Source organism: Paramacrobiotus metropolitanus, unplaced genomic scaffold, assembly GCF_019649055.1.
Source record: "Paramacrobiotus metropolitanus isolate TYO unplaced genomic scaffold, Prichtersi_v1.0 Parri_scaffold0000021, whole genome shotgun sequence".
Taxonomy (NCBI): Eukaryota; Metazoa; Tardigrada; class Eutardigrada; order Parachela; family Macrobiotidae; genus Paramacrobiotus; species Paramacrobiotus metropolitanus.
In genome coordinates this window covers 182,395-207,020 of record NW_026570241.1, presented here as the reverse complement: position 1 = coordinate 207,020, position 24,626 = coordinate 182,395, and the positions used below count along the sequence as shown (strand labels likewise).

The 24,626-nt window shown below is 41.2% G+C and overlaps 4 protein-coding genes across 10 annotated transcripts; 3 read left to right on the top strand and 1 right to left on the bottom strand.

Moving 5' to 3' along the window:
* The first annotated feature begins 2,358 nt into the window (after positions 1-2,358).
* On the top strand, positions 2,359-9,625 carry LOC129586657 (dynamin-1-like protein). Of its 6 annotated transcripts, none has more exons than XM_055479980.1 (15): positions 2,359-2,545; positions 2,790-2,912; positions 3,971-4,103; positions 5,444-5,589; positions 5,652-5,738; positions 6,203-6,365; positions 6,489-6,637; positions 6,885-6,989; positions 7,089-7,418; positions 7,545-7,697; positions 7,789-7,899; positions 8,094-8,208; positions 8,405-8,589; positions 8,863-9,018; positions 9,213-9,625. In XM_055479980.1, exons 2-15 carry the CDS (start codon positions 2,793-2,795, stop codon positions 9,402-9,404), a joined length of 2,145 nt encoding a protein of 714 aa, XP_055335955.1. In that variant the 5' UTR covers positions 2,359-2,545; positions 2,790-2,792; the 3' UTR covers positions 9,405-9,625. The 6 variants fall into 6 exon arrangements, with proteins under 6 accessions (XP_055335955.1, XP_055335957.1, XP_055335956.1 ...); XM_055479982.1 differs by having other exon boundaries at positions 2,786-2,912; XM_055479981.1 differs by having other exon boundaries at positions 2,359-2,627.
* A 755-nt stretch (positions 9,626-10,380) lies between these two features.
* On the top strand, positions 10,381-15,080 carry LOC129586661 (dynamin-1-like protein). The gene is given in 15 exon segments (XM_055479987.1): positions 10,381-10,793; positions 11,267-11,303; positions 11,306-11,398; positions 11,753-11,877; positions 11,989-12,075; positions 12,369-12,531; positions 12,748-12,896; positions 12,990-13,094; positions 13,156-13,497; positions 13,604-13,756; positions 13,831-13,941; positions 14,032-14,145; positions 14,219-14,314; positions 14,406-14,561; positions 14,639-15,080. Coding segments are annotated over 15 exon segments (2,013 nt in total). The 5' UTR covers positions 10,381-10,682; the 3' UTR covers positions 14,810-15,080.
* Positions 15,081-15,552: 472 nt separating this feature from the next.
* LOC129586660 (dynamin-1-like protein) lies at positions 15,553-20,544 on the top strand. Its single transcript, XM_055479986.1, has 14 exons — positions 15,553-15,881; positions 16,158-16,290; positions 16,699-16,820; positions 16,911-16,997; positions 17,277-17,439; positions 17,587-17,735; positions 18,087-18,191; positions 18,272-18,607; positions 18,682-18,834; positions 18,896-19,006; positions 19,070-19,175; positions 19,317-19,474; positions 19,655-19,810; positions 20,006-20,544. The coding sequence occupies exons 1-14, from the start codon at positions 15,762-15,764 to the stop codon at positions 20,189-20,191; spliced, it is 2,085 nt and encodes a 694-aa protein (XP_055335961.1). The 5' UTR covers positions 15,553-15,761; the 3' UTR covers positions 20,192-20,544.
* On the bottom strand, positions 19,862-23,351 carry LOC129586669 (uncharacterized). 2 transcript variants are annotated; one of them, XR_008690168.1, is made up of 7 exons: positions 22,907-23,351; positions 21,842-22,015; positions 21,309-21,526; positions 21,029-21,230; positions 20,835-20,884; positions 20,435-20,635; positions 19,862-20,071 (listed from the first exon to the last, which is right to left on the bottom strand). XR_008690168.1 is itself a non-coding variant. In XM_055479995.1 (6 exons), exons 1-6 carry the CDS (start codon positions 23,007-23,009, stop codon positions 20,495-20,497), a joined length of 888 nt encoding a protein of 295 aa, XP_055335970.1. In that variant the 5' UTR covers positions 23,010-23,351; the 3' UTR covers positions 20,175-20,494. The 2 variants fall into 2 exon arrangements, 1 of the variants encoding a protein (XP_055335970.1); XM_055479995.1 differs by lacking the exon at positions 19,862-20,071 and having other exon boundaries at positions 20,175-20,635.
* Between the last annotated feature and the right edge of the window lie 1,275 nt (positions 23,352-24,626).

The following is a 24,626-nucleotide window of genomic DNA, read 5'->3' as shown; positions in this document are numbered from 1 at the left end:
TACAGTACTCGTTATTTACCATATCATTAGTTGTTTCGAGGAAAGGACACTGCATTTATTTGCACGGATTTCCACGTTTCATCTCAATGCTGCAATAGGAGCAATCACGAAAAATTAAGACAAAAAAAATTTATTGATTCTATATCTGTAAGACATGACCTTCGAAAGAAAATTGAGAAGCAAGTTTCACATATATTCTAACTTGTAAGTAATCGCAGATTTTCAGTTCGCTTTTTAAAAACTGGCTTTATCAAACTTTAAAAATAAGCTACATCGGCGATTTGCGACTGCGACGCGATACTGACTTTAAAAAATGCTAGTGTCGTTGAATCATTGAATGTATGACCTTATGCGTCTCGATATCTTACAGACTTAAGAAAATGCCAGTCGCGCAAATTTTGTTGATTTAGCCGACTCTCCATTACTGCCTATTTTGCATAGACACCAGCGGAAATGAGTCGGCCTAGCGTGTGCCCTTTCTTTAGTGTTTGTCGGCAAGTGCCAAGTACATGCATAAAGCGGAGAATAATGATGCGCAAAGTATGGATTTGTCGTTTATGGATCCGTGCGAGCAATGATGCACAACGGCGTACGCTGGTCACATATCTCTGCCGTCAACGCCAGCCATCAAATCGTCAACGGCACCCTTCATCTAATTACGCATATCCTAATACAACAAGCCCCTCTTGCCATAACTTTATTTTCCGGAAAATTCGATCGCATTTAGCGGAAATTGGCCAGAATGATATGGGTCCACGGCACTGCACTCCTGCTGGGCAGAGCGCGGCAAGTTGCTCGCAATATTACCAGTAATGTAAGTAACGTCAGCAGCATGCGCTTACAGCAGCATTTCCCTGCACACTAGCATGCATTAAAGATTACTCAGTTTCATTTCATGGTTTTTGTTTGTCTGGTTGCCTGTTTCTGTCCACTTGCTGCACTGTAAACTTGTGAAATTTGGTCGAATCATTTCACATTTTCCCTCATATCATGGAAAAGATTACGTGTTTTTTGTGTTCAAGCTATAATTCTTTCATATGGTGATGCTATCGTTACCATATGGCATATTGACTGTCGGTGGGAAATACGTGAACGGTATTATAAAAAAAGCAAATTAAATTCCGCAGCCCTTTCATGCTTAACACAGGTCAAATTAACGTTTATCTGTATATTTGCAAACTGAAGCAAAAAAAAGATATTAAGAAAATAACGGAAACCGGCAATATACGAAATACAATACCAAGTCCAAATAGAAATAGTATTATGGACTTAGAAATATATTATGTTTTGTGCCAAGTGTATGGAAATGCTACATAATTAGTCCTACAACAACTTGACTGTGAATCTTTTATCTTACTTTATTCTAAAATTCTAATTAAAATTCATGAGGTAGTCTCCTACATACATATACTGCGTTCTAGCTTGTAACCCCTTAATTAGGTAGAGGAGACCTTCTCTTCAGTTCATATGCATCCCGGTCAGAAAGCAAAGAAACACAAAGGTCATACTATGTATGTACGCAGGGCGCTACTAATTTCTTGCAGTCAGTTTATGACAACAAAACTTCGTTTGGTGCTAAACGGCGACGAACGTGATTCGCCTCGAAACAAATTAAACTCTCGACTTGATCAAATAATCTACATGTTTTTAGCGATGTTGTCTGTGTTAGGCCGCATCATATATACAGTCGATTATCTACAAACTAAAGCCTCTCCAGTTGAAAAACAAGGGAAACTTTCCAGTTGACAATACAAAAATCGAGGTGAAACCGTGCTGCTGCATCACGTAGCACAAACATAGGCAGGTATGTATTCAGTATCCATTTTTGAAAACTTCGCTGGTAAAAAACAAAATATTAACATTTACTGCCATTAAAATCGAATTACCATAAAACATATGAATTTGGGCCAAACAAATGCAAATGGTATGCTAAAACCATCAGTCTATAACCCAGATTTGTCAGAATTATGTATGCTTTGTAGATCTGGATAAAAGCTGCAGAAATTCTTTGAAGCAGTCCGCGCACAAAATCACTTTTTCCGTGCCTGGCGGTGTAAGATAACGTGCACTTTATGAATGAAAAGCAAAAGATAATTTTCCCGACAGTTGTATGCTAGCGCGCCAGCGACGCACCCACAAACTCCACTTTTGTTTGTTCTTTTATCATGTTTGTAGAAAGGAAACCGTGACGGCGCGATCGCGGTACCACAAGTACCGGTATAATTGCGAAATTCGGTATAAATTTGCAAAGTAAACCTTGCGGTGCCACTTTAACCACAGATACGATTACCCACACGATTATCTACCTGAAAAACATGATTGTCTAGACAACTGATACAGAATGCGTTTTTAAGAAAACCTAACATTGCTGATTGCGCGCAATATACAAATGGTCACCACGTTCGGCTGTGTACCTACAAATACTAGCGTATCCTCTAAATCTACCCATTTTAATCCACAGTGATATACATGCAGAATTGGCATTTGCGCTACGTGTTCCTCGTTCTCAATATCGTTGACCCCACTGATCATCCCTACCTTTATTGTAACAATTTTAAATATTTCAGTTTTATCGTTGTAACCTAGATGCGAGTGTCGATATACAGCAGCGAAAAATTTGAATAGGAGTAAGATAAAAGGGCACCCGGCAGCTGGACGCTTCACCTAAATAATCTTTTTAGCTTTCGTTCCCAAGAAGTTGTTGAAATAGCGTTTTGGAGTTTGTTATGCAGTGACCTATATGTTGATCTTCCTGCGAGCGTTACTCAGTTTCTTTTTTGCTAAGGTAGGCCATGGAAGGTTTGGAAGCACTGATTCCTGTCATCAACAAGCTGCAAGATGTCTTTAGCAAAGCTGGCATTACTAACCTGGAGGCTATCAACCTTCCGCAGATCATTGTGGTCGGAGCACAGGTAAATTCGGTAATTGTAGGCTTTTTAGCAGTCCATTGCGCTATAGCGGTCTCAGCCAGCTTAAAATGTTTGCATGTTTAAAACGCTGTGCATTTTGATAATATGATTTGGGAGTACTGCATATACAGCGACTATGCTTAGAAACTCATACACTTTTTTATTGACAAAGAAACTGTTCGTGCATGTATGTCGTATGTACTGTAATTACGTATGTACCTAGGGTAGATATCTTGTAGGTCCTGTGTTCAAAATCTGGTGCAAAAGACCGCATCCTGCAAACTAGATGCGTATGTTTTTCGAATGGTTTTTCGAAGCACACACATTTTGTACAGTGAATGTTTTGCAAAGCATAATTCATAATATGGAAACTTTAATTTGAAACTTTGTCTGTTTTAAAATTTGAAATTTTGCAATATGTCTGTTTTGCTATCAATACATTCTCCTGCGATGCTTTTGTAGCTAACAATTGTTAGGTCAGCGTATAATTATGTGTGCAGACAGTGCAGTGCACAAACACGGTTAACCACATAAAATAGACAAACAGTTGGTTTCCGCCTTTGGGCGCTTTAATTGTGTTTTTCACAAAAAATTAATCTTTTTCGGCGCTATTTTGGACCAAGCAATTTTTTTAACTAAGACCTAAGGGCAATATAGTACTATATCCTTAAAACCATTTACCTCTATCTTCGTGCGGACACAGACAGATATTCAATAATACGAGTATTAAGTCCGGTAAATGAAAGAAAAATGTAAGCAGAGCGAGTCGACGAAGGAACTTTTTAAGTTTTTAGGTTGTAGAATTTTTGAAAAAACGGGTGAAGCGCGTTCGAGTTCGTTTTGAAACAGCGCTTCAGCATTGCCGTTGTTCGTGGTAATGCGGCGGCAGTTTTGGGCACTTTGCCGCGTGTTAAACACTTCAATAACGCTAATGATGGTATTGGATGTTTTGGTAGTACCTAATTTTGTAGCAGTAGTGTCTGGTTAATACTGTCATAATTATGAATCGAAATAAAGAAGAGAGGATTAAAATGTAAGCGGTTGTGTTTGCTTAATTGCAGAGTGCAGGAAAAAGCTCCGTGTTAGAAAGTTTGGTTGGCCGCGATTTTTTGCCGCGCGGACAAGGTTTGGTTACCAGACTGCCATTGGTACTGCAGCTGATTCACTGGGATGACGACAGCAAGAATCGCTACGGTACAGGGCACTACTTACTGCTCTTGCAGTACAAGTACAATAGGAGTGTTTTGGGTTTATACGGAAACGGAGTAAAAAAATAGAAGTTTACTTACAGAATTTTTAGTTTATGCCATCTCCAAAACTTTTAACATTAACTTTTAACATTTTAACATTAACTGTACAGTATATACAAAGGTCACGATGGGCGTACCTGTAGTACCACGGTCCCTCTAAGTATATTGTCCATGCACAAACTGTGTTAGACGCTTAAAACACGGCCCAAGGCCCGAAACTGCTGTGTTTGAGTATCCCTGTACCCCTTGCCGAGCGTAAAACGCATGCAAAGCGAAAAAAAACCGAAACCACAACTTTGCTGTGTGCATGGGTTCTCTGTACCTCTCTTGAGCTGCCGATCTCAGAACCCAGCAAATTGGGATTCCAAATACAAATTAACTGGAGTTAGAAGAATAATTGTTTAAATGATTCTATTAAAAGTAACAATAATTTTTAGTATTATTTCTCGTGCTCTGGACTTAGAAAAGTGTTTAACTTACGATGTAATTTAATTTTTTCGCTAATTAGACCATAGCTGACTGCAAAAGTTATCTTTCCCATGCAGTGCGATTGGAGCTGAACGATCTGACATGCCAAATGCGTAATTTCAAATTTGGCGATCTTCTCGTGAAAGTTCATATTTGATTGTTATTTCTTTCGAAACTAATAATTTTGACTGATAATTTAATTTGCTCCTTCTTATTTCCTTCTGAAAGCTACAGATTAAGGAGAAACCACAATACGTAATTAAGGGCAATACGTAATCGGTGTGCCCACCAATGGCAGTCTTTAGCAATACGGATTGGCTATAGCAGTGTATCAAGGCGGATTGGCTGTACTGAGCTACTGAGATAGCTAATAGAGTAATCCTAGCGTAACTTTCACACTCCCTGTAATTTACACGCACTCGGACCCTGTAAGTCGCACGCTCCGCCCCTCTGTTAAAGATACGTTTGCGTAGGGCGTGAGATTACGTCATCATACTACCCGCCTGGCGTAGCTGGGTTTTGGGGCCGCTTTCGATTTTAGCACAGGTCGTACAAGGCTTGTACTTTCTGTGGTAGTACTGTGTACATTGCACAGTACATACAGATATACAAAATACAGACATTTATTTGCATGCACCTAACACGAGTGCACCTAATTTGCAGCTAGTCCCGGAGGTAAATACTGATTTCTGCAGTACCGAGAATAAATAACATCTTCAGAAAGCGACATTTTAATGTATTACACAGATATCAGCATCATCATATAATTTAGGCTAGTTTTCATTCGCCAATTTTTAGTAAACAGCATATCGGTAGGTGAGCTATTAAAGAATATCCCTGGCAGCGAAGACGTGGACGAGTTTGGTTTGTTTCTTCATGATGAGAAGAAATTGTACACCAATTTTGATGACGTCAGGAAAGAAATAAATGATGTGACTGACCGTCTTATGGGAACAAACAAGGTATACTCGTATCGATTTCAGTGTAAGTGCACTCATATACCACTACGGATTGTTGTTTGCAGGGCATTGGAAGCCAGCCCATTAACCTGAGAATATTTTCGGAATCGGTTGTAAATTTGACACTGGTTGATCTACCTGGACTGACGAAGGTAAGGGGGCATCCATAAATTACGTACGCAAAAAACCACGATTTTTTCACCCCTCCCTCCCCCTTCGTAGCTGTCCGTCACATTTGCTTGCCCCCTCCCCCCTGGTTCGTTCAATCGTAATACATGGAGCTGACCACCCCCTCCCCCAGGGTTCGTTGAGGCCGTCACAGCTTGTCACACTTTTTGGACCCCTCCCTCCCTGGTTCGCTGCGTACGTAATTTATGGATCCCCCCTTAAGTTTACAGTAAGAACTCCATTTCAACAGAAACGACACGCAGAAACGACACGGAGTCGAAAACTTTGAGCTGAGAAAGTTTTAAATTGTGTTGTCTTGTCTTACGTCAGTAAACAAAACTCTGTCAGGTTTGTCGTGTCCTACCATTTTAAAACTTCTGTGATAAAATATATGTAATATCGGTAGATCATAAGCGTGACGCGGTGTACAAACCGGCATTCTTTTCAGAATCCCGTTGGCGATCAACCGCGTGACATTGAAGACCAGATCACTAAACTGATCACGACCTATATAAAAAATCCCAATTCACTTATCTTGGCAGTAACACCAGCCAATGTGGATATGGCCACATCCGAGGCGCTGAAACTGGCAAAAGCAGTGGACCCGGAAGGTGCAGTAACCCAAACTTAATATTTTATACGTTGTTTTTTAAAGTAGTACCCCATTCTTTATAAGTACCTTAAATGCCTTTGTGTTTTTTGCTTACTGTCCATGTCCACGTACGGTATTTCAGGCAAGCGTACATTGGCGGTTATTACCAAACTGGATTTGATGGATAAAGGAACCGATGCACGGGAAGTCCTGAGCGGTAGCGTCATCCCGGTTAAACTGGGGATCATCGGGGTGGTTAATCGTTCGCAGCAAGATATCAACACAAACAAAGTACGTATATGTAAATACGTGTATAAATATGTACAGTAAACAAAAAGAATGGAGTAAAAGGTCAGAGTGTCGTTTACGTGGCATGCGCATTTTATCAACTGTCAAAGCATAATTAGCGTACGTTAATACGAGTACTGTACTCGTAATTAACGTACTCGTAAATATACTGACTTTTTCATTATTTCTTTATCTTGAGGTGTGTTTAACTAAATATTATCCTACTGACTTTTCCTGTGTTTCTTTTCAGACAATTGAACATGCGCTCAAGGACGAAAAAACATTTCTGCTGAAAAATTATTCGGAACTCGCACATAAGCACGGCACAGTTTATCTGAGTCGAACTCTTAATAATGTAAGCAGAATACATTATGCTTTAATTTCACGTGCATAATAATGTCTAATCCCAAGCCCAAGTATTTTAATAACTCAGTTTGTTACGTTTTCTTCATAGTTATTAATGTCGCACATTCGAGAGCGTTTACCGGATCTCAAGGAGCAAATAAGCCGATTGACTCAAGCGCATAAAAAGAGAATGGAGGACTTGGGACAGCCAGTAATTGACAAGGAGGCTCATCTTATTCGGTTAATAACGGAATTCGTGAAGGCGTACAGTTCTACGGTGGATGGCACGAACGTCGAGGTGGACTCCAACAAACTGAAAGGCGGCGCCATGATCAGTGTGGACATATTTCAAAATATTTTCCAGCAGCATTTGTATGATGTCCAAGCCCTGAATGGTTTAGAGCTTAAAAATATTGTTTTAACGCTTCGGGCAGCAGCGGTGAGAAGAAGTTTCGAAAAAGTAAAAATAATGTTATTGACTGATTTTGCAATGTAAGTGAGTATTATATTAGGTACTCGAACATGAAGCGGTAGAAAACAGGCGTTGTAATACCTTTTTACCCAGGGATTGTATCCTCCGCTTACGGTGCCCGACATGGCGTTTCGCACACTGGCTAAAGGTCAAATCGCCCATATGCTGCAACCGTGTCTGGAATGCGTTGACCTGGTTTACGAAGAAATGCAGCGCATTATCCAGCGTTGCGGGAAAGAGATCCAGGTAATCAATGTCATTTTTTTTATTTTCTTAAATATTTTGGTTAGTTCCTTTATGTCGATTATTTTATGACCGTGGATTCAACATGCTTCAGAGAGAATTTCAAAAATACCCGAGATTTTGTGATGGCGTGCTTCGAATAGTGAACGAATTCATCAAGCTGCAGACTGAAGAGACCAGGACAATGGTTAAATATCTGGTGGATGTATGTACCAATAATTCAAGCCACCTATCCCGTGTAAAACAGTTTGTATTAGAAGAAGGCCAAAATTCGAACACTGTTCGAATTTTGGCCTTTAACTAACGTTTAGCTAACGTATTTTTTACAAACTGTTTTACACGGGTATGGTTACAGCAATTACCGTCCCATGAACAGGAAAATGAAGGTATTTCTTTCAGATCGAAGTATCTTACATCAATACTAAACATCCGGATTTTCGTGACGAAATGGAAACGCTGCTGGAGGAACGTTCGGCAGCGCGAGCCGAGAAAAATCAAGAAAACTCTAGCATAGGTATGAACTAATAACGTAAGTTTCGATTTATTGCGTTAAAGCTTAGTATGTAAGTACTTACTTACGAGTTAGTGTAGTAGGAAATTCGCTGGTCAGTAATTACGTAATGCATCCATTTTTGCAGCCCGTATTATGCTTTAAACGTAGTTAAATCTGTGGTGTCATGAATTTCTGTATTTATGCTCGTAAATCGTAGATCATACCCAGCGAAATGCAGCCAAAAAGATAGCAGGACAAATGCAACAATTTGGTAACACTCGGACCACTCCCATGGGGTCTCCTACTCATGGGAAAAACGGACGAAATAACTTAGGTGTAACCAGTCGATCCGTTTTCGGTTTGGGAGACGGAATTGAGAGAGAAGCGAACTTTTTGTCTGAGGTACGTGAGGGATGATTCGTACGTAATCCGGGATGAAATTTACATTTGATGTGGGCGTTGCCTTTTATGACAATTTGATAGCACGACAGTGCATTATAGAATAGAAATACTTCTGGTCAGTACTTGCCACTACACTTTCTATATTCTGAAATTCGAATCAAAATGATCTCAGTACAGAGTACGCACAACGTTACGTGTTGTGCGCGCATCTTAGCCGGTGCCGCTGTTCGAGAAAAAAGTATTTAATACAGTATTTTTTTTCCAATACTGCAGATCGAGGAATTCGATCCCGGAAACATTCCGCCGCGAGAACTGGAGGACGTCGAACTGATGAAAACACTGGTGACGAAGTACTTCGCCATTGTCCAGAAAACCATATTCGATATTGTGCCCAAAGCCATTGTGCATTCGCTGATCGAAACCACAAAAGTATGCACACCGCAGTTTTCGATTTTTTGGCAAGTTTTCGCTAATAGGAATTAAAAGAAGTTTGTCCGCTGTTTTTGTGGACTTTTTGCCTTGGAACTTGGAAGTAATATTGTAACCTAAATCTGCACTTATGCCTGTAAGTAGAACCATAAATTATAATGATATCGCTGATGTCAGTGATTTTATCGTTACAGGACGATTTGAGCCAGATCCTTCTGGCTAAGTTGTACGCTCCTGGAGTTGCCGATAAATTTGAAATTCTGAACGAAGCAAAGCACATAACGGAGCAGCGCAACAATACCATTGCAATGCTGGAAGCATTACAGCAAGCTAGCAAAATTATCAGCGAAGTTAGGGATTTGTCTGCAAACCGGAGTTTGAGTTAACTTGTTGCTCGTGGTTATTAATTAGTAATAATTAATTAATAAACACTATTAACTGGTTTAACCTCGTCCAAAAAAACGCACCTTATACTTCTGCAGTGACATGTACGAGTACGGATTAAAGGAACGAGTGTACCCTAGTTTACTACATGTGCATCAAAGACTTTTATTGTCCGAGTAACCGGGATGCAGCGGCCCTGGTCACTGCCCAGATGAAAAGGTGTCAACCGGCAAAATGCATGTTGGGAGATCTATTGTTCTTTATCAACAGTGAGCCATTGTGAAACCTGCCGCATTTGATGTGCTCTGCGCAAACGATAAGAGCGATGCGGCGCATTGTCCATTTTGTAACCATCAGCCCAACATCCTCAAGCTGTACCCGGTTAAAATGAAAATAACACCGCTCACGGGCTTATAGATCTGAACTAAACAAACGCCGCAAGAATAACCACAATTCATATTAGTATCTCAGGCAAAAACTGGGAAATATCGCTTTTCTGAATAACCGATCAACTTCTGCTTGAATGTCTACGCGTAGTGTTCAGTGTCCACTATTCACCAACTACAACAATGAGTACGCGTTGGCCGTTGCAAGGAAAGGAACAAAAGCTCAGAAATGCCATAATTTCTCAAAGTCATGCGAAATTGCGAAATATAATAAATTTTTATCCTGTTTTCAAAAAATTCAGGACTTTTGTGTTTCATTTGCACCGCTTTCCCACAACCGAACCGGTAATGTTAGGCGGTGCGCAATTTGTCAGGCGATCTCGGGCAAAATGCCTGAGATCAAAGCTATACCGCATGGTATTGGCGGCAAACGCTCCAGCAGTGGAGTGGCGTCACGTTCTCACGAGCAATCCACCAATCAGGACCCTGTTAGCTTATCTAAGCTGCCAAGTCGACCCAGTCACGTACAGTCAGTTTTTTTAAGCTGCTGGCGCCAAGGATGAGCTCATACTGATGTCCTTGTGTGCAATTGTGTAACCATTAATTTTATAGTAGTGCCTTGTCCAGTATAAATAGTTGTGATCACAAATCAGTTATCTTGTATGCTGATTGTTCCTGCCTGAACATTTAGTGCACTGCTGTTTGGGTTTGCCTTTTATCCGTTAACAACAAAAACTCCAGCGGTGTCCCGTGTTTTATGTTTGACACTCGTTATTCGAACTGGTTGCAACTCTGGTGGCTGACATCTGCCTGCCTATTCACTGCCTCATCCTGTCAGTTGACGTCACTTTTTACGTTTTTTTAATTGGAATTTATTGCTGTGACCGCGGAAAAATGGAGGCCTTGATTCGGGTTATGAATCGCGTCCAGGATGCGTTCAGTGAAATCGGCATCCATGATATGAAGGCTTTGGACTTACCACAAATCGTTGTGGTTGGCGCTCAGGTACATCCATTCGACGTTGAATTAATAATCATTCACATTACCTAGCCAGTAAATACTTCCGTGTGCAATGGTCTTTAATAAGAATTGATTATCATTATTAAAGCTATTAATTTGTGCTACCAAACCGGCATGTTGTAAGTGAAGTTGTAACCGTCGCCGACTTTTGCAATTTCGTATACCTGCAGTCCATTACGAGAAGCTCCCATCCTTATTCACTTCACTTGTAAGGTTAAGGTGATTAGGAGAAATTGTGTGTTTTTCACAAGATTTATTACTGCACATAAGTAAACCATAAAACGGTAAACGTAGGGGTATGTAAAATCGCATGGGGCGCTACTGCGCTACCATTGTGTAGTTACTTACTTGTGGCTGTGTATGTATTCTCTAACAAAGTGCATGAGTTTTTCAAGTTAGCATTTATCGGTAGTCGGGAGATATCCATAAAAGATGCACCTAAAACTGTACTTTTTTAGAGCGCTGGAAAGAGCTCCGTGCTGGAGAGCTTGGTTGGAGGGATTTTCTACCACGCGGAAGTGGTATTGTGACCAGACGCCCATTAGTACTACAACTGATACATTTGGATGAAAAAACCCGAAAGCGATATGGTACGAACTACGAAGCGTAAACACGTTACGCACACGGTAGTGATCGTCAGTTACTGAGATTACCGTTTATTAAAGTAGCGCTTTAACTGAAATCTGAGTGATGAAATTCGGAGTTATTTCGCTGCCGGGGCCCGGGTGGTATTTTGCCGGGTTTTTGTGAAAATTTAGCAGTTGCTCGGAATAATTTCGAATTGAAACTTATTGACGTAATTGTTGTGATGTTTTCAAGGTTATGTCTCAATGTCTGTAAGAGATCGTAGGCGAAGTTATAAAACTGGTGCACAGCGGCATTTAACAGTCTGTTAAAACTTAATAGTACTGTAATGACATGCTTCATTTGATTGTGTTCGACAGATGTTGACCCGACTATAAAGGAATTCGGGCAGTTTAATCATCAGGGAAGCAAAACTTTCGCTGATTTTGATGAAATTCGTGCCGAAATTGAGCATGAAACCGACCGCTCAATGGGCAGCAATAAGGTATTGTACAGTACATGCCACATGGTATTCGCTTAATGAGTACCAACATATTTTACTAGTGCGCAGTTTCCAAAATAATACAAACTTATTCTTAACAACCTTAAATCACAGGGGATCGGAAGCGATCCTATACGTCTTAAGATCTTCTCCGAGTACGTGGTGGACCTGACACTAGTCGATCTCCCGGGTTTGACTAAAGTAAGTAGACTGACCAGAAGGAATTTTTGGTTATAATAAATTTCATTAAGTAATATGTATATTGTAGATATACTGTACACAGTAAACGTATGGTCATATTGTAGTCATTCTGCCAGTTTGCTGATTAGGAAATACTTGGCTGTTTACTATAATCTGGGTGAATGCAAGTTACACTGAATCACTGATTACCGAGCACCAAGTAGGTGTACAGTGCGCGGATGTACTTTCATGCCAGCCGAAAAGGTAATCTAATGGACATTAGGCAAATGACAGAGCACTTACGTTCTTCGTAGGTACCGGTTGGCGATCAACCCGAAGACATTGAGGATCAGGTCAGAGGTCTGATCCTCAACTTTATCGAAAGTTCCAGTTCCGTTATTCTTGCGGTTACGCCTGGTCACGACGATATGGCGACTTCAGAGTCATTGAAGCTCGCCAAACATGTCGATCCAGATGGTACGGTAAATTTTGATGGTTTCTAGCGTTAGAGAGAGGAAGTTTGCAAGTTATAAATGCGCTCTGCAGTACTGAGTGCAAGAATATGTTTAGCCTCTACCCGTAGTAAACGTCTAGTCGTTCGTGCTCTGCATAAGTTCCCAAATCTGCACACCTGGTACTTTTGTACTTGCTGTTCAAATTTTCGCCTGTTTCACTACGTTTTATGTGCCTTAGGCCGGCGTACTTTAGCTGTAATTACGAAGCTGGACCGTGTGGACGAAGGCGTCAATGCACGCGAGGTGTTGAACGGAAGCGTAATCGAAGTAAAACTGGGCATCATTGGCGTCATTAACCGCTCACAGCATGGCATCAATACGAGCAAAGTACGTTTTTGATTTCTCAGTTTTATGTACAATGATTTACATGTTACGTATTTACCCGCGCAGTTTGACGATGTGTTGGTGTTTAATGTGCAGAAAATATCCGAAGCTCGCGAAGACGAGAAGAAGTTTCTCAATAAGTACTATCCGGATATCGCGCACCAGCACGGGACGGTTGCCCTGAGCCACAAGTTGAACACGGTGAGACAGAAAACCATTCGAGTAAAGTAATTTGGAAGATTTTCGAAAATATGCTTTACAGCTGCTGATGTCTCACATCAACACGCGCCTGCCGGATTTGCGAAACCGGATCAGCGAGCTGACCAAGGCGAATAAAGAGCAGCTGTCTCAACTGGGGCAGCCCGTCGTCGATAAAGAATCCTGCCTGATGCGCCTGATAATCGCTTTCATCCAAGCCTACAGCGCCACACTGAACGGTACGGATATCCAACTGGATGCTAACACTAAGGAAGTGGAAGTAAAGGGCGGTGCCCTCATCAGTCAACAGATCTTTCAGGACGCGTTTCCTCGCGGCCTATTCGAAGTTGATGCGCTAGGCGATTTGGAACTGAAAACGATTGTGCAGACACTGCGTCTGGCTGCGGTACGTTTACTACACTAATAACAAAACCGAAAAGCTTTAAATCACTTATCGAAATATACGAGTACAGTTTTAGAAAATACAATCGGATTTTGTCTGATTTCTTCAGGGTCTAGTTCCGCCGCTCACTGTGCCGGATAAAGCGTTCCAGGCTTTAGCGAAGCGCCAGATCGCCCGGATGATGCCACCATGTTTGCAGTGTGTCGATTTGGTTCATGACGAGATGCAACGCTGTATCCGGCGATGCGGAGACGCCGTTCTGGTAAAATCCTACTGCTGTGCTAATGATTATGTGTTTCTGGCAGCCGTTGACAAAGTGAAGATGCTGCATTGTAGAACGAACTGGCCAAATACCCGAAAATTTTTGAAGCCATGGTCGGGATTGTTAGCGAGCATCTGAAGAAAACAGCGGAATACACTGCGGACATGGTCAAGTACATTATTGAAGTAAGCTTATGTGAATCGTACAAAAACCGTACTTATAAAAAATCGCTAGCCACTTCTCTAATCGCCAGTGCATTGTACGCTTTATCGTAGATCCAAGTCAACTATATCAATCCGAAACATCCAGAGTTTTGCCAGGAAATGGAAGCGTTGTTGGAAGAGCGGTCAGCTGCTCGGAGTGAAAACGGCGGAGAGGGCGATAGTCAGGTATTTCACACAGAATGGATGTCTGAGTAAATTCAGATCGAAACGCGGCTATTGTACACTTGCTTTATCGCAGGATGATTCTGAAGATGATACGGATTTTATCGCTGCGATCAGAGCAAAGCTGGCAAAAGAGAAGCAGTCAGGTGGAGCGCCGAATTTTTTAACCGAAGTGCGTCGGTGGCTATGCTGTTGTTTTACAAAAGTATCAAGTAGTGATTAAACAAGTTTAAACTCTGTACTGAAACTAACTTCTGCTCTAGGAGGAGAAATATAGCCCAGAAAATCTACCTCCTCGGGAACTAGAGGATGTTGAGTTGATGAAGAAATTGGTGACCAAGTACTACGTCATTGTGCAAAAGATCGTCTATGATTCCGTCCCGAAAGCCATCGTGTATTCCTTGGTGGAGCGAACCCGGGTATGTTTGTGCTTGGCTGATTTTCGGCCTGCCTTTAAAACAAGGCGGAAGTTGTTAACTGTGTGTTGTATGCGCAGGCGTCATTGTACCAGGTTCTGTTTACGGAGTTGTACATTCCGGCCGCGACAAGTGGTTTCGCAATTCTTGAAGAAGCAGTGGAGATCACGGAACGCCGGAAGAATATTATGGCTATGCTGGGCGCACTGAAGGAAGCGACAAAGAGTCTCAATGAAGTGTGGACTCTGTAATCTTCAGATGTACAGATGTGCTGCCTGCGGTGTAAAATAACGGTCGCTTGTTTTGAATTTATTACATTTTGTCACGGTGGAATAAATTTAGTATTTGCTTTCGGTCTCGTTTTGTTGCATTTTGGTGAACTTTAACGATATTCGTCAGTTTAATTTCAAGGATGGCCTTACGTTGTTTCTTACGCTTTTGTGTACTTGTTGCGTGAAAGTGGGTACACTTCGAATTCGCTTTCTTGATGCCAAGCTAATGGTAAAATTTGCGAAATCTTGAGCACAAATAAAACAGCAGTTGTGCATTACGTCGTTTAATGTAAGAAAATTCCAGGTTTTGCATATACTAATGTTGATCGGCTGGCAGCTCTAGACGGATGCGTCCCACCAAAAATTTAAGTGCGTCAATGATGTCAGTGGAGATTTAATGTCAAACTTACACATTAAACGCGTTTTACGAACAAAAGGCGAGCGGTGAATATAATGTCGACACTTGCAGAGCGGCAGGTAATTTACCTATACGGAAAATCGACGCTGTGGCGATCGTAGCACAATCTTATGTTGTATTGCGTATATAGTGAATTTGCACTACATACCTTGCGCTGCCACTTCAGCCACAGATACAATTACAAACATGATTATTCAGCTGGAAATATGTCTAGCCATCCGATGCTGCTAGATTTCATAGAGCGCGTGACTGCCGATCGCGCTAATAAAGGCAGCAACGAAGTAAAACAACCACTACGCAATACATCCACAAATTTGCGAAACTTCATTCGAGCATGTCTAGTTGTATCCCTGCTTATCGCTGTCTGCATTGTTGACCTTACATTTACCTTCTGGGCATCCCCCGCCTTTGTTGCAATACATCCCATATTATTATTTTTGTGGCATTAAGTTGGCCTCTGCTACGTGCGGTACCTGCATTTGCTTTCGAAGCGGATAGTTTTGCTGGTGTAAAATGGAAGGTTTAGAAGCGTTGATTCCCGTTATCAACAAGCTCCAAGATGTCTTTACCAAAGCCGGCATTACCAATCTGGAGGCTGTCAATCTTCCCCAAATTATAGTGGTCGGGGCGCAGGTACTTTCGATGAGCGCATGTCTATTTTGCGAAGTCCATAAATAGTATTGCTGGAATTAGCTACTTGCAAGGTTTGCAATACGAACGACCACAGTTAACAACAAGCAAGACGTATACCAAGTTACCAATCAAACAGATTGAGTGTTTGATTAAAAAGATTTTCAGAGTATTGTGCGTGAGTTACTGTACTGCGCCACATCACTGTACGTCTGAACTACTCATAAAATTAATCTGACCGTGAAAGATCTATCGGCAACTGTACGTAATTGATTGCAGAGTGCCGGAAAGAGCTCCGTGCTAGAAAGTTTGGTTGGTCGCGATTTCCTGCCGCGAGGACAAGGCTTGGTTACCAGACTGCCACTGGTACTGCAGCTTATTAAACTGGATGACGACAGCAGAAATCGCTACGGTATTGCTGATGGTTTAGTTTTCTAGTGCAGTAAAGTGGTTAGTTTCCGGGATTTAAGTGATCAAATGCGAGCAACCGTGACATATAGAAAAAAAATATCCTTTGGTTTTCTGTCCCTCGCATACTGGCCGGAGTCCAAATCTGCGAGCTAAAATCAGGCGCGATGCGTAACGTTCAGCCACAACGTCTCGCTCCAGCCGGCTGCCGGCAGCAAACAATAAAACAACCTTTGCAATTTTATCGTACTAAGCCTTTTCTGATTACTGCATTTAAGATGCTTTATCAAATACTTTCCGTCCAAGGTCAACAACTCACAGTATTAACTCCGCATCCTTCAATATTTTTCGGCTTGTAAATACAATAGTTGTATACTCGTATATTGCTAGGATTCACATCTCAGCATTTCAGGCATCGGGGAGAACAAAGAGTTCGCTCAGTTCCTTCACGATCAGAACACATTGTATACCAAATTCGATAACGTTAGGAAGGCAATAAATGATGAAACTGATCGCATCATGGGAAAAAACAAGGTATAGGATACCGGAAAAATATCTGGGTGCCGCCGTCAGTTTCCAAGGCTATTATAGCAATGATATAATTATTTCATCTCTATTTTGCAGGGCATTGGCAGCCAGCCCATCAATCTCAGAATATTTTCTGAAACAGTTGTTGACTTGACTCTTGTTGATTTGCCTGGTCTCACGAAGGTACATAACTCAATCAAGATTTGTACAGTATTGTAGAACTGCAATTAAATGTCAAACATTTCAAACACAATTATTTCAAACAATTACCAGCACGCAACCTAACAATAACAGTACCTATCTGTATTTTCACAAGCTCAGAATTTCAAGGAAACAAAATTAACAGGTGTGCCGACTGACAGCGACATAAGTCATTACTCATTTACTTGCCTTGCTTGTGTAGTAACCAGTCTTGTGGCTTTGCTGACCATTACAGAGTGCGCAACATTAAAACTGTTTCAGAATCCTGTGGGTGATCAGCCGCACAACATCGAAGAGCAAATTACAAAGCTCATTATGGCATATATAAAAAATCCTAACTCACTTATTTTGGCGGTAACACCAGCCAATGTGGACATGGCCACATCAGAAGCGCTAAAATTGGCGAAAATTGTCGACCCGGAAGGTGCGTGCAAATCAGTATTCTATCGCATAGATGTGGTTTTCTGAAGTGCGGAACGTTGGTGGTAGTAGTGTTGCAACAGCGTAACCTGCAACATATTGTCCGGGTACCTATTTAAAAGTTATGCTGGTGTTCGTTCGCCTATTATAGGCAAGCGTACTTTGGCGGTTATCACCAAACTGGATTTAATGGACAAAGGTACCGATGCACGAGACGTTTTGAGCGGCAGCGTCATCCCGGTTAAACTTGGAATCGTTGGAGTAGTCAATCGATCACAGCAGGATATTAACACCAACAAAGTAATAACATTATGCAGCCACAACATGAAAAGCATGATTTAATTTAATCAGCTCAGATAAAGCACATACGGTCTAGTTACGGTAATCAGACTGTTAAACTATTACCTACCGTGGTAGCTGCAGTACATAAATGTAGTATTAAACGAGGAAAAACCAGTACGTACAGAGTACGCTGAATAGCGACTCCACACATCTCCGTGTTAGTTAAGTTTATGCAACGCCCATTACGGAGCAGAGATCGGCCGGATTTGCCAGTAATACAATAGTTTTCCACAGGATGAAAAAAGCTTCTATCGCCGATGTGAATTAACATTAAAGTACCCCACTGACCTTTGCTTTCTGTTGATCTAGACGATATCAAAAGCTGTGGAGGACGAGAAAACCTTCCTGCGGAAACACTATTCCGAACTGGCGCACAAACATGGGACTATCTATTTAAGCCGAACTCTTAATAATGTACAGATAAGTTCTGATACTTAAACCTTTATTGACATAACCTTTAGCCAACTACGCACAACATGCCATTACCATCATAGCTGCTAATGACCCATATTCGAGAACGACTACCGGACCTCAAGGGGCAAATTAGCCATCTGACACAAGCTCATAAAAAGCTCATGGAGGATTTGGGACAACCTGTCACGGACAAGGAAGCTCATCTGATCAGACTAATAACGGACTTTGTGAAAGCGTACAGCAACACGGTGGACGGTACCAACGTAGACGTGGACTCCAGTACCAACAAGCTGAAAGGCGGCGCATTGATCAGTGTGGAGATATTTCAAAATATCTTTCATGCGCACTTGTTTGACATCGAAGCGTTAGATGGTCTGGAGTTGAAAATCATTGTTTTGACACTGCGTTCAGCGGCAGTAAGAATATTATATTAGCACTCTAGGGTTTAAGCTTCGCAAATTCGATTGAACTCATGGCTGCTTTTATCCAGGGATTGTATCCTCCGCTCACGGTACCGGATATGGCTTTCCGCACCTTAGCTAAGCGCCAAGTTGCCCATATGTTGCAACCCTGTCTGGAATGTGTTGACCTCGTCTTTGAAGAGATGCAGCGAATCATTCAGCGATCTGGTACAAGTATTCAGGTATGTGTAGTGACCTTCTTAAAAAAACTGACTAAAGTCACGGTTGGGTTACCCTGTTTAGAGAGAATTCCAGAAATATCCCCAATTCGGCGCCGGCGTTATCCGTGTTGTGAACGAGTTTTTAAAACAGCAGGCTGAATCAACGAGAACCATGGTTAAATATCTGCTGGACGTAAGCGTCGAAAAAAGTGTAAGCAGTGCATGGATAATCCTGATGGTAAAATATTTCTTTCAGATTGAGGTGGCCTACATAAATACCAAACATCCTGATTTTTGTGAGGAGATGGAAGCACTTTTGGAACAGCGCTCAGCAGCACGGGCCGAGAGAAACAACGAAGAAGGTACTGTCCACTGTGTGCGGCTAGGCTGCTATTGACGCACTGAAGGTCCCTACTTTATTATGATTCTTGAATTTTTAAATCAGGCCCTGATCAAACGGGTACGTACAAGCAGCACAAGAAGGTGACCTTTATCTCTTCCAGATAGTCCACAGCGGAGCAAGCCCAAGAAGCCAGTACGCCAATCTGGATACTTCGATTCAATGACTTCGGCTTCCGGAAAAAGTGGTCGGCAAAAGTCGTCCGCTAGCCGAATTAGCCTTGGTCCTGGAAGTACCAGAGAAGCCAACTTCTTGGCCGAGGTATGCGAGATTCTACGTACTAGAACCATTATGGTTGCACAAGCCATCTTTCGCTCCGTCCACTATAAATCACGTTGGCGGTTCTCGTGATAGATGGTAAAATCTCAAAGATGCGATCATGATAATATTCTAAATTTTAAAATCAAGATCGAATCACTTGTTATAAGCACAGTATTGCAGCGCGAAGAATTCGACCCAGCCAGCATCCCACCGCGCGAAATGGAAGACGTTGAACTGATGCAGACATTGGTGACAAAATACTACGCTATTGTTCAGAAAACCATATTCGACATTGTGCCGAAAGCCATAGTTCATTCACTAATCGAGAAAACGAAGGTACTTTTATGCAGCTAACAACTGTTTCGCGCAACATTTGATATTTGGAGCTTTCATGTTTTAAGTACCCGTTTCAAATGTTGACCCAAGATGACTGGTCTGGTTGGCAGAGTATCATTCTTTCATTCTTTGTATTTCGATTTAAAAGAGAGCGAGATTTGCTAGATTCACCGTTATTGTTTTGCATCCTTGCAGGACGAATTAAACCAAATTCTTCTGTCTAATTTATACTCTGCTGGAATGGCCGATAAATTTGCAATCCTAAACGAAGCAAAGGACGTGACGGAGCAGCGCACCAATACTATGGCAATGTTGGAAGCGTTACACCAAGCCAGCAAGATTATTAGTGAAGTCAGAGATTTGTCGACAAACCGGAACTAGAAACATTTCTTTTATTCAAAAATTGATGTTCAAACTGTTTTTAAAAGTTTTTATCGTCTAGCTCAGTGTAACATTTACAGTCGCCGACCGTAAGATTGCGGGGCAAATTAAGAGTTCGTGGCCGTAACAGCTGTGAAATACGTTTTTGGAGTACAACGAAACCGACATCTTAATATTTGTACTTAGAAATGCCTCATATGTGTTGGTCAAGCAGTCAAGCGTACTTTCAAAAGTCAAACGTACTCTCTGGCAGACAGTTTAGAGATACGAGTTGCTTTCGCAGCCTTTGCATGGAACAGGGTGTTAGTCGTCATCAGCACTTCCGCCGGTACCACGACTGTTGCCGCTGCCTCCGGTGGCGCCGCTACTGCTACTAGTGCTTTCCTTTCGCTTGCGGATTTTGAACCAGTAAAACAGACCACCAGCTACCGCGGCCAAGACAATCTGTGAAAACATCATATATATTACAGTATGTGTTCCATTATTTGGTTGTTGGCGCTATTGGCTATTTATTGTTGTAATAAATAACTCGGTGTTGTTGATCTTGTAGAATGGCATTTAAAATTCAGAATTACTGTAATGTTCTGGCGCTAACGACATCACTGCACATAGGTAATAAATACGTATTTTAAATTTTGCATACCACTCCGATGGCAATTCCAGCAATTAATCCCATGTTGGTTCCGCTACCAGCTGCAGAGAAAATAAAACTTAAAAGAAAAATATATACCACCGTATTTCTATATTTACTTTTGTGATTTGGGAACCGAAAAATGCAACAACGAATAAAGAGCAGAAAAAAAGCTGGAAGTGTTACGTCTGTCACTACTCACTTACCAGCATCTTTAGCAGTGGTGCCGGGCGCCGTGGTATTGGTGGCCGTATCGTTTCCTTTGGCGAACGCTGTTGTGCTTGCGTCGGCGTTGACATTCCCACTGTCACCCGACGTCGCGTTCGCTTTGAGAATGGTTTGCAAAGCGGCCAATGAATAATTGGCGATTTGACTCGGTTGTGGCTTGTCATTTGGGGTGTAATTGGCCTACATAGGTATATACTAGCACACGATGACTAGAATGATCGAAAAAATATACCGGAAGTCAATTGGAATTTGTTGTACCGGTAGAGCGGGTTGTTGCATAATTTCGTCCCATCCGATCTTATTGCAGTTGTCTTCTGTGCAGATGCACTTCCGGTCGATTAAAGGCACACCACTAGGACCCGGTATATAATCCTGCTTCACGTCAGTGCAAACCATCTTCTGGCCTTTCGCCATGGTTTTCCACAGTTCGTTATCAAGTTTCGCATCCAGGGAGCAATCTCTTGTCACTCCGGGCACTATGGACAGAAAAAATTGACGAGCATTCGGGTGACACTTGATGTTACAAACGAAGCGACAAAAATAGTGACCGTGGTCCATTGTCACTGTATATAGATATATGACATCAGTTAAAAATATTGTAATTTAATTTGTACGGTGCAGTATTTCGTAAAGATGTCCTGTTGCAAGTTTGATATCTTCACCATTTTGTAGTCACTAGTACGTACAACGTTTGTCGCGTCAGACCCCCTTTTGTTGCGAACAGTTAATACTACTAAAACATTTTTGCGTAAGACCTAAACGTAGGGTAGAACATTGACGCAACTGGTTACCATATTCTGCTGGATTGCCCGGGACCAGTCCGGCTCGAATGCCAGTTCCGAGATGACACGTCGTCACTCCGGCGGTGGCATTGCAGGTGATCGACGTGGTATTTTTCTTTGAGGTACACCAATCGGACGGATTCTCGAGGAAATTGCACACCTGACATTGGAGCGATTTGACGCCTGCCATGAAATTAAAACCACCCGGATTAATTTCGATCATGGGGATTTAGAGTGCTATGTGACTGCTTTATGGGTAGTCGGATACGATTTAAACAACAGTCAAACAGCCATCCGGCTCTGCATAGCTCGTGCGACAGTTTTTTCTTCGTTCTTTCGGAAATAAAAATGTACGTTCTTTGTGAATACGCTAGCAAACGCAACAGTCATGAAACACAAAATACTCCACCAAAGCGAAGGCACTGCTAGTTCGGCTGGATATACTGTAAGGCTTGAACGGGCATGCTAATGCAAGTTATGCAACTTTGGAACTAAACCGGTTTGTGAAAAGACAAACCAAGCTTTTGCTGAACGCTAATTAACGTTCAGCAAAAGCTTAAAAAAACTAATTAATAAAAAAATAATTACTAATAATCACTAATTAATTAATCTTATTTACCACGAAGATTAATACGTATTGTAATACGAATTAATCGTCGTGATTACGAGCGAAATCTCACTTTTTTGGCTTTTCTGTAATTATTAGTAGTTTGCCGATAAAATGGCCGTGAAAAGTAGCGACGCTGTGGCTGAGAGAGTCTGAGATATCTGAGAGTCTGAAGTTATGTACAATTGTTAATTGGACAATTTATTTACCATGCTACAATAATGTATACTTCTATGTATCTTTGTGTACTTTTTCTTCGTTCGTATGTCTGAATTAATTATGTATTGCTTTTTTAATCAAACCGTTACCACTTGTTTACCGTTTTTACACGTTACACCAGATGTGTGAGCCCACGTTTATTTCGTCTACCCCGGGAGCCAAAATAGTCAGTTGAATAATTTAATTATTAATTATTATTTAATTTATTAATTTATTAATTTAATTGTTGTAATTAAGTAAAACCATACCTTGTAGCTGAGGCCAGGCTATCAGAAAACATAATAACTTGAAACTGCACCACAAAGCAGTGAGAAAGTCAAAATTAGATAACCTTCGGACAATCCCCTTCATCAAATTGCAAGAACTGACCTTACGGATCACCACAGAATACCTCGTATGTCTTACGCAGCACAGTGTATAAGCTGTGTTCAATATCAAGTTGATATTATACGGCGGAAAAGGAAACCAAACTGCATATGGTGCAAAGCGGATACTGCTAATCGTCAAATACTACCACTTAAAGTTTAGTTTATTTAGAACAGAAATCTAAGTTAACAAGGAATCTACAAGAAAGTCTTGAAGTCGAGGACTTGTACAGTACAAAGCATCGAGCCACTGTTTCGTGCAAATGTCAGAGAGATACGGATAATAATTATTGTTATCTTTATATTCATACAATCTTACCGACCAAAACGTATTTATGCGCCGTTTTTATAGACTCGTCAACGCGTGGTCAGTTTTAGTCCAGCTTGGTCTTAAAAAATTCCATATTTTCCATAGGTGTGCCAATAGATTTTTGTTTTTTTTAATTAACCAGTGGTCAGAAGATGGTTCCACCAGGTCTTAAGTATAGGAAACGTAAAGAGCACTCGAAGAAGTATTCACTACTGCAGTCTGCACAGCAATACAAAGTAAGTACTCGTACTTAACATGATGACTGTAACCACGGAGACTATAGCGGATACATATTAATACTTCCTTTTTAGTATAGATAATAATTGTTACGAGGTATGTGAGCAATAAATTAGTACCCAAACGTCCATAAAAGGTACATCGCCCAGTATGTCGCTTATACAGTACCTATACGTCACAACGTAAAAACATCAGAAGTCAGAACGTCAAAAAACAGAACGTCAGGTAATCCGAACGTGAAAAATCAAAAACGTCAGAAATTTAGAACGTCAGAATATCAGAACGTTAGAACGTCAGAAGGTCAGAATGTCAGAACGTGAAAAATTAAAAACGTCAGAACGTCAGAAATCCAAAATGTCAGAACGTTAGAACGTCAGAATATCAGAACGTTAGAACGTCAGAAGGTCTGAAAGTCAGAACGTGAAAAATTAAAAGCGTCAGAACGTCAGAAATTCAGAATGTCAGAATATTAGAACGTTACAACGTCCGAATATTAGAACGTTAGAACGTCAGAAGGTCAGAAAGTCAGAACGTGAAAAATTAAAAACGTCAGAACGTCAGAAATTCAGAATGTCAGAACGTTAGAACGTCAGAATGTCAGAACGTTAGAACGTCAGAATATCAGAACGTTAGAACGTCAGAAGGTCAGAAAGTCAGAACGTGAAAAATTAAAAACGTCAGAACGTCAGAAATTCAGAATGTCAGAATATCAGAACGTTACAACGTCCGAATATTAGAACGTTAGAACGTCAGAAGGTCAGAAAGTCAGAACGTGAAAAATTAAAAACGTCAGAACGTCAGAAATTCAGAATGTCAGAATATCAGAACGTTAGAACGTCAGAATATCAGAACGTTAGAACGTCAGAAGGTCAGAAAGTCAGAACGTGAAAATTCAAAACGTCAGAACGTCAGAAATTCAGAATGTCAGAATATCAGAACGTTACAACGTCCGAATATTAGAACGTTAGAACGTCAGAAGGTCAGAAAGTCAGAACGTGAAAAATTAAAAACGTCAGAACGTCAGAAATTCAGAATGTCAGAATATCAGAACGTCAG

Coding starts and splice junctions, on each gene's coding strand:
- LOC129586669 (XM_055479995.1), bottom strand. CDS start 23,009: ATGAAGGGGATTGTCCGAAGGTTATCTAATTTTGACTTTCTCACTGCT. Junction 21,527..21,841: donor GGGCAATCCAGCAGAATATG/GTAACCAGTTGC, acceptor TTCTGTCCATAG/TGCCCGGAGTGACAAGAGAT. Junction 21,231..21,308: donor TGCAACAACCCGCTCTACCG/GTACAACAAATT, acceptor ATACCTATGTAG/GCCAATTACACCCCAAATGA.
- LOC129586660 (XM_055479986.1), top strand. CDS start 15,762: ATGGAAGGTTTAGAAGCGTTGATTCCCGTTATCAACAAGCTCCAAGAT. Junction 15,882..16,157: donor TTATAGTGGTCGGGGCGCAG/GTACTTTCGATG, acceptor AATTGATTGCAG/AGTGCCGGAAAGAGCTCCGT. Junction 16,291..16,698: donor CGACAGCAGAAATCGCTACG/GTATTGCTGATG, acceptor TCAGCATTTCAG/GCATCGGGGAGAACAAAGAG.
- LOC129586657 (XM_055479980.1), top strand. CDS start 2,793: ATGGAAGGTTTGGAAGCACTGATTCCTGTCATCAACAAGCTGCAAGAT. Junction 5,590..5,651: donor GTCTTATGGGAACAAACAAG/GTATACTCGTAT, acceptor TGTTGTTTGCAG/GGCATTGGAAGCCAGCCCAT. Junction 8,209..8,404: donor TCAAGAAAACTCTAGCATAG/GTATGAACTAAT, acceptor CGTAAATCGTAG/ATCATACCCAGCGAAATGCA.